Below are 8589 nucleotides of genomic sequence, written 5' to 3' on the forward strand. Positions count from 1 at the left end.
TGTATATATATATATATATACACATGTACATATGCTTGTATGTACGTACATGCATGGAGTGTACACTGTTATGTGTGTAACGTCTTGAGTGTGTATTTATTTCCCTGTATTGATTTCACCACCGTGTGCCAGTTGTGTCAGCATGTGATGCAGTCACACCCCGGATTGATACACTGCTCCCGTTTTGTTTGTATAGTGTATCAGCTGCAGCAGCAGGCGCCGACTCCCCGGCGGATCATGTGCCAGTACGATCCCCCCAACAGACCGTTCTTCTACGGACGAGAGTAAGTTCAATGTGATTGCGTGAAACGGCAACGCGCTGGCACTGTACGCAGAGAGTAGATGAGCAACTGGTGAGCTATGCACAATCTAGCTATGCATCCGACTTGGCTGGTAGCGCAGTGGGAGAGCAGATGTATACGGTGAACACATGTTACGTGGCTCACGAGTGCCATCAGATTCTATGCGCGTACCGATCCGACTTCAATTTGCTGCGAGAAATGAAGCTTGCATCATTACGTGTTGGCGATGGAAAGCCGAGATGGGAAAACCACGTGGGTTTGATCGCGCGAAGGCGAGGGGATGTGGCGATCACTTGCGGTGTGACGCGAGAAGGGAGTTGACAGGGAGTTGACAGGGAGTTAACAAGGAGTTGACAGGGAGTGGACAGGGAGTTGACAGGGAATTTACAGGGAGTGGAGTTGACAGGGAGTTGACAGGTCGGGAGTTGACAGGTCATGAGTTGACAGGGAGTTGCCAGGTTGGGAGTTGACAGGAAGTTGACAGGGAGTTGACAAGGAGTCGATAGGTCGAGAGTTGACATGGAGTTGACAGGTTGGGAGATGACATGGAGTTGACAGGGAGTGAAATTAACAGGGAGTTGACAGGTTGACTCTCGTGTTGCAGGTTTCACGGCATGGTGTCGCGGGAGGAGGCGGACGCGCAGCTGAGCGAGTGTGACGGCTGCTACCTGGTGCGGGAGAGTCAGCGTGCACCAGGATCCTACACGCTGAGCATGAGGTGAGCGATCGTCGCACATTCTACTCCCTCCTCCACACCCATCTTCTCTGAATCCGATATAGCATGCAGTGAGCCATCACATATTCTACTCCGATGCGTGCGGGGGAGGGAGTAGAATATGTGATGACTCACTGCATGGTAGATCGGATTCAGAGAAGATGGGTGTGGAGGACGGAGTAGAATATGTGATGGCCAACTGCATGGTAGATCAGATTCAGAGAAGATGGGTGCGGGGGAATTCTCTGAATCCGATCTAGCATGCAGTGAGCCATCACATATTCTACTCCCTCCCCCGCACCCATCTTCTCTGAATCCGATCTAGCATGCAGTGAGCCATCACATATTCTACTCCCTCCCCCGCACCCATCTTCTCTGAATCCGCATCTAGCACTGCAGTGAGGCATCTATGCTGTTTTTACTCCTCTCCCGCCGCACCATCTTCTCTGAATTTCCGATCTAGCATGCCAGTGAGCCATCCATATTCTACCTCCCTCTTCGCACCCATTTCTCTGAATATGGATCTGCATGCAGTGAGCCATCACATATTCTACTCCTTCCCACCGCACCCGTTCTTCTCTGAATCTGATCTACCATGCAGTGTGGCCTCACATATTTCTACCTCCGTCCTCCACAACCATCTCTCTCTGAATCGATCTACATGGCGTGAGTCATCACATATTCTACTCCGCTCCCGCCCGCCACGCATCTTCTCTGAATCCGATCTGCATGCAGTGCCAGCCATCACATATTCTACTCCTTCCCCCGCACCCATCTTCTCTGAATCCGATCTACCATGCAGTGAGGCATCATGTATTTTACTCCCTTTCTCCGCGTCCATTTTTTAGTAACCCAGCTAGCATGCAGTGGGGCACTGCGTATTTCATTCCCTCCTCCGCATCCCTTTTCTCTTAACCCGACCCGAAAGCCGACCCTGTGACTCTGTGACTTCATGCTGTGAGTCATCGCAACACAACACGTGTGCCGATGGAATGTGGAACGATGATTAGCGGCCATATGGCTATGTTAATATACATGTGTGCTGCTTGGTTAGTTACTGCACAGTTTCGTTTAACTAACAGGTGACATGTGGTATAATTAAAAAGCTGCATAAACTAATTCATTGGAGAAACTATTAAATTTTATTTTATTAAAAGCTGCAATGAAGTGTGCTAAATGGGGGAAAGATAGATGGCGAGAGTGTATGACTGAGAACAAAATGGGAGAGAGACTCAGACAAAGAGAGGAAGACAGGATTAGAGAAAGAGAGACAGGGGGACAGACAACAAGAGAATGGGAGAGAGAGGGAAAGAGCGAGTTAGAGAAAAAGAGAGAGAGAGAGCGAGAGAGAGAGAAAGCGAGCGAGCGAGCGAGCGAGATAGCGAGTGAATAAGAAAGCAATCATTCTCTTCCATGCAATTTACAACAGTAACATTAGTTCCTGCTCTCGGCTCTCCCAATACATCAAATTCTGCTCATCAATTTCGTCTCAGTTGGCTCCCGTGTATACGTATAAAAACGCATAATACCAATCCCTAAATCTACAGGTTCAACGACGTCACAAAGAACTATCGGCTGTTCTACGATGGCCACCACTACGTCGGCGACAAGCGCTTCGAGACTTTACAGGAGCTGGTGGCTGACGGTCTCATCACTCTATACATGGAGACTCACGCTGCAGATTACATCGCCGTCATGGCGAATGAGTCAGACTACGAGGAATCGCCATATTTTAAGTGAGTGCGCGTGTGTAGCACGTACTTGTGGATGCATGCAGATGCATAGATGCAGATGCAATCTGCATAGATGCAGATGCAATACATGCAGATAGTGGCACACTTCTGGATAGTGGCATGCGAGATGGCTTCATCTGGGATTCTTCTCACACAGCGTAACTCTAGGCGATCCCCTCCTGGCATCATTTCTGTGAAGTCGACCTCGAAATGCTACCGGCTACGTCTTTCCAGGATTTGAGCCGCCTTTCATCTCATGAATTACAACAGAGGTGGCTCGTTGTCATACACATTTCTGGAAACGCATCGCAAATGCGTTCGACCGGTCTGACCGCCGGTTTTTGCTTTAACGGCGTGTTAACGGGATACTACACCCTAGAATTTGAGGGTATATTTTGATAGTTAGTGCATAAATAATACTATATGCCTACAAATTTCTTTAATCATGTTTTCGCTGCAGACTTAACAGCCAGCTGTGACGATCGCGGACACAGCATAGTATCCACTCGAACAAGTCACTGCAGTTGTCGGGCAAGGCGCTCGGTCGGTCTGGCCCCCTGGTTTCGGCTTAGCGTTGTGTTAATGTTTCGCTGCAGACTCAATAGCCAGCTGCGGCGATCTCGGACACAGGACAGCATTCACTCGAACAAGTCGCTGCAGTTGTCGGGCAAGGCAGCCGAGCTGGAACCGGTCGAGATTCCTGTGGACGACATCGACTTTCTCCCCGATCGAGAGACGCCGGAGACGAGCAGCCAGCAGGGAGACTACGAGACGCCGCATCCGGATGCGGTGAGCAGCGCCATCTATTTGCGTTTTCTCGTCCGCTCCGACGGCAGCTTCGGGACGCCGTAGCGTCATTGTTGCCATTGCGATTTCCGTAGCTGTTGCCATAAAGCTGGAATGATCATCCGAGTTGAGACATTGTCACTGACATTGATGATTGATCGTTGACGTTGATCACTGTCATAGACATTGATAATCATTATGAGTCATTGTAGAGTCGGAAAATGTGTGTTGCTGCCTGCACCGCTCACGAGTGTGTAAAATAGGAGCATTGTGTCACTTTCTGTAGTCGTCTCATGTGTGGTTTTGCTGGTGCAGGTGCGGGGATTGGAGGAGGCGCTAGAGCGAAAGCGACTTGATGTGCATCATTATGAGAAGGCTCATCAGTTTAAGGTAACCACACTGATGCATAGACTGTAGATTTGCATTTTGAACTTCCATTTAGTTATACTTCATGGCATTATAAAGCATTGAAATGTAATAACAATCTTGTCGCTCTTTTAAAATACATTAATAAAAATATTTGTTGTCACAATTGCTGGCATCACATAATTATGATGTTTATCTCATATACGTGTATTTTATTTATATGCACATGTTAATTAAATTTATTATGCTAGTTTTGTGTTGATTTATTTTGTAAATAACTGCTAATTAAGCATGCATGTAACGTTACTGTACAGTGCACTCACCTGCCCATAGTAGAGTATTACTACTCACACTGGTCTGTGTCTGTGTTAGGTTCATACATTCCGCGGCCCACACTGGTGTGATTTTTGTGGCAATTTTCTATGGGGTCTCATCGCTCAGGGCGTGCGATGTCAAGGTAAGGAGTCGTCGATGCATCACGGAAATCTGTAGAGTCGTAGACTAACTGTGTTACTCTGCACTATAATAAAAGTATTAACACTGTGCATTAAATCTTCTTCAGATTGCCCAGGTTTGTAGTGTTTATGATGTAATATTTCTCTTTGAATCATGATATAATCAAGAATACTTATCAATTAGGAATACATATTACTGTATTAATAATAATTATGTATTGCTGATACAGTGTATAATTCAGACACTGGGTGGTGATGTGTTAGGCAGTGGGGCACCTTCTCTTATTCAACTTCTGTATACGGTCTATTTTACATGCAAATAGTGAAATAATATAATATGAGCTAGTGTTATTGCTAAGTTTGAGAAATACGATCGTTCTAAACTGTCGAGTAATTCTGACAAGTGCAGTGAAGCTAAAACAAGTCATGATGCCTTTTACAGACTGCGGCTTTAATGCACACAAGAAATGCTCGGAAAAAATTCCCAATGACTGCCTGCCAAATACTAAATACGTGCAGCGCATGTTTGGAGTTGATCTCACGACACTTGCGAAGGCGCACAACAGACCGCTGCCAATTGTGATGGAAAAGTGCATCAAAGAGGTCGAAGCAAGAGGTGAGAGTGGGAGAGTGAGAGTGAGCAAGATGGCGGTCTGTACGTAAGGGAAGGAGGGAGGGAGAGAGTGAGTGAGTGATGGGCAGGCTAGTGTGTATACTTGTTTGCATGTGAATGAGGGAATGAGAGCGGAAGGGAAAGTCGTCAGAAGGAAGAGTTATTGAGTTAGTGAGTGAGCGAGCAAGCAGGTATTAGTATCTTTGACAAAGAAACGAATTGTAGCTACACACTAACATTTTACACATAAATATCATAACTAACATACACATAAACGATCACACTAACATTGTTTTATATTTGTGTGCTTTAGGTTTAGATGCCGAAGGCCTCTTTCGAGTGTCAGGCTTCAATGATGACATCGAGGCTATTAAAGCATCGTTTGATAAAGGTACCTAGCGACGAATATGCTAATACCTAATGGTATTAGCCCTTTGTTAGCGAATGCATCTACTTTATTTATGCTGTGAATATTCCACCATTGTACTAAACCACATTCAGTACGTTGTAAAGTCCCTGTAAGAAGCAAGACTTATACAGATAACAGAAGTAACTTTCCACAGACTAGGTACCGAGAAGTACAGTAATAGAATAGAGAAGAGTAGAGAATAGATATTTACAAGATAGCTGCAAGTGCCAATGGAGCGAGTATTAACTACGTAGATATGCATAGTGAGAACTACTCTATTAAGACACCGAAGCATTCTCTCTGCTGCAGACGGTGAAAACACAGACATCAGTCGCGATGCGTACGAGGATACGAACACGGTGTGCGGCGTACTGAAGCTGTTCTTTCGTCTGCTGCCGATCCCCATCATCACATTCGACACGTACGACACGTTCATCCAGGCGGCAAGTAAGTAACGCCGCCTCGACCGCGCCGCACGGCGACCGCGCCGCACGGTGGCATGCCGGAACTATAATCATCTCTTCCCAGCTGGCTATCCTCTCTCTCTCTCAGCTTCTCTTTCTCATGAGTGGTTTTGTCATCTCTGCGTGGCCATGGTTTTCGTCCCTTTGTCCGAGTATCGTTCCTTTTGCTGAGTATCACGGCTTGAGCTTTCCATGTAGATCAGGAGTGAATGAAAACAAACATTTGTCTTTATTTACTCCTGATGTAGTTGCAGTGTAAACAATTGATTATGGAAAAAGTTTATGCAAAGCTGGGCACCCAGAGTGTAATATCAGGAACGAACAAGACTGTGAGGTATTGGTGTTCCACATAACCTAGCTGAATATTCATGAACTAAGGGGCAGAGACGGACTACCAGAACTGGTGCATCTGATGTTAATTTGTGTTGACTTGCGTCCTCTATTTTAAAGCCCTAGAAGTATTCTTTGTTGTAAAATACTATTATTGAGTGCTCGCTTTTATTAACAGAAGAGAGTGAAGACTTACAACTGGAGGGGATTAAGGATGGTATTTCCAAGTTGCCACCAGCACACTACCAAACTCTCAAGAACCTTATACAGCATCTATACAGGTAATGTATCCAATTCAACGACCAATTCAGTGTCTACTAGTGACAGTAGATCACAATATGGAAGGTTTGGAGCCTTCGCCATGATCGTGGATCGCCGTAGAAAAAGCCGCAAATTTGCAATTTACTAAAGAGGAAGGGAGAGAATTCATTCCAATACGGAATGACAGAAACAAAGAAGCTAAGCTTAGAGGGATCCTTTGAAGATGGCGCGTGTCGAAAGCAATGATTGCGCTCAATGATCGAGTGGAAACTCTCTTCTCGCACATCCCCCTGGGCCATAATAAAAATATTGTTTGTTTGCCCTCACCCGATCGACCCACCAAAAAGGGCCCAACTCAAAATTTTGTATTGATTTTTCCCATTCTTTTTTTTTTACAAATTGTACCAATGTACATTATATAAATCTGTAGGCAATATATTATATGTACCAAGCAAAACAAACATTCAGCATAAAAGGTATCTCCACACAAGCACACCCGAGCATGTAAACACCATGCTGAATTTGTAAAAAGACCCCCCTCGAAAAAAAGCCTTCCTACCTACCCAAACTTTTCAGCCCGAGTTGGGTGAGGGCAAACAAAGATTTTTTTTTAAATATTTTTTTTTAAATTGTGGCCCTGCAGGGTCTCGCAGCTGAGCCACAAGAACCTGATGACGATGGAGAATCTCGCGATGGTGTTTGGGCCGACACTGATGCGATCACCAGACAGCGACCCGATGACGTCGCTGCACAACGCCAAGTTCGGCCAGATCGTCGTCGAGTTACTGATCCGTCACCAGGCACAGCTGTTCAGGAAGTAGCGGCAGTTGCCGTGGCGACGGCTGCAGCATGAGTGGCAGCGGCGGCAGCAGCGGTAGTGGCGGTGGCTGCAGCAGTGGTAGTGGTGGCGGTGGGTGCAGCAGTGGTAGTGGTGGTGGCTGTAGCAGCAGTGATAGTGGCGGTGGCTGCAGCATGAGTGGCAGCGGCGGCAGCAGCGGTAGTGGCGGTGGCTGGGGGCAGCACGTGTAAGTAGGTGGCGGTGGTGCAGAGTGGTAGTGGCGGTGGCTGTAGCAGCAGTGAAGTGAGCGTGGCTGCAGCTGAGTGGCGCAGCGAACACATGCGGCATCAGCGGGTAGTGGCGGTGGCTGCAGAAGTGGTAGTGTGCGGTGGGTGCAGCAGTGGTAGTTGGGCGGTGGCTGTAGCAGCAGTGATTAGTGGCGGTGCTGCAGCGGTAGTGGCAGTGGCGGCAGCAGCGGTAGTGGCGGTGGCTGCAGCAGCAGTAGTGGTGGAAGCGGCGGCAGCAGCGGCAGTGGTGGCGGCTGCAGCAGCAGTGGTAGTGGCGGTGGCTGCAGCAGCAGCAGCAGCAGTAGTGGTGGCAGCAGCGGCAGTGGCGGCGGCTGCAGCAGCGGTAGTGGCGGTGGCTGCAGCAGCAGCGGTAGTGGCGGTGGCTGCAGCAGCAGTAGTGGTGGCAGCAGCGGCAGTCGTGGCGGCTGCAGCAGCAGTGGTAATGGCGGTGGCTGCAGCAGCGGCGGTTGTGGCAGGGGTGTGTGCAATCGTTGGAGAGCAAGGCCGCAGTGACGGTGTGACCAGTCACCTTCCGCTGGTCGGTGGTGCACCTTATGATGAATGGGGACACCCGCTAATCGATAGACGGATGAAAACCAGGTGGTAGGGTTTGCGAAAAGTCCGTGAAATGACCTCTGGTTGTGTCGTGGTGCGTAATCGCCCTTGGGACATCTTCTGGGAAACAGCATGGCCCTGTGTAAAGTAGCGGTTGGTCAGTAGGGTAGCCATTGGGGACTCAGGTAACCACTGATGTATTAATTGGTACAGTTTGTTCAGTGAAGTGGCTACTTTTCAGAAGGGTGGTGGTTGGACAAGGAATCACCACTGCTCACACCTGGTCAATGAAGTAGCTACTGGTGTTACGTAAGGAGGTTACACTTAGCAGTTGCTATCTGGTTCATAGAAACAGCAACTGGGCAGTGTGATTGAGTTTGGTTAAAAAAAAGTTGCCGTTTCACAGCGTGGCGATGTCTGGTCCAGAAAGTAGACATTGTTCAGTAGCATGGTGTCTGGTCAATGTAGCATCAACCTACTGAGCAAATATAGTTTGAGTTGTTGTTTGAAAATGTCCCCACGCTATGGAGGTGGT

The 8589-nt window shown here is 47.7% G+C and overlaps 1 protein-coding gene across 2 annotated transcripts in view; it reads left to right on the forward strand.

Moving 5' to 3' along the window:
* LOC106820665 (N-chimaerin-like) overlaps window positions 1-7487 on the forward strand; it is a 12792-nt gene extending 5305 nt beyond the window's left edge. Inside the window, exons 3-13 of one of the 2 annotated variants that reach the window (XM_014825169.1) lie at window positions 197-284; window positions 907-1020; window positions 2565-2753; window positions 3347-3539; window positions 3852-3926; window positions 4275-4359; window positions 4800-4973; window positions 5284-5361; window positions 5689-5826; window positions 6352-6454; window positions 7078-7487. In XM_014825169.1, the coding sequence (XP_014680655.1) occupies window positions 197-284; window positions 907-1020; window positions 2565-2753; window positions 3347-3539; window positions 3852-3926; window positions 4275-4359; window positions 4800-4973; window positions 5284-5361; window positions 5689-5826; window positions 6352-6454; window positions 7078-7255 (1415 nt within the window). In that variant the 3' untranslated portion in view covers window positions 7256-7487. The remainder of the gene's footprint in view (window positions 1-196; window positions 285-906; window positions 1021-2564; window positions 2754-3346; window positions 3540-3851; window positions 3927-4274; window positions 4360-4799; window positions 4974-5283; window positions 5362-5688; window positions 5827-6351; window positions 6455-7077) is intronic. The other variant, XM_014825170.1, reaches the window with a different exon arrangement.
* The last annotated feature ends 1102 nt before the right edge of the window (window positions 7488-8589 follow it).

Source organism: Priapulus caudatus, unplaced genomic scaffold (assembly GCF_000485595.1).
Source record: "Priapulus caudatus unplaced genomic scaffold, Priapulus_caudatus-5.0.1 Scaffold42, whole genome shotgun sequence".
NCBI lineage: Eukaryota > Metazoa > Priapulida > Priapulimorpha > Priapulimorphida > Priapulidae > Priapulus > Priapulus caudatus.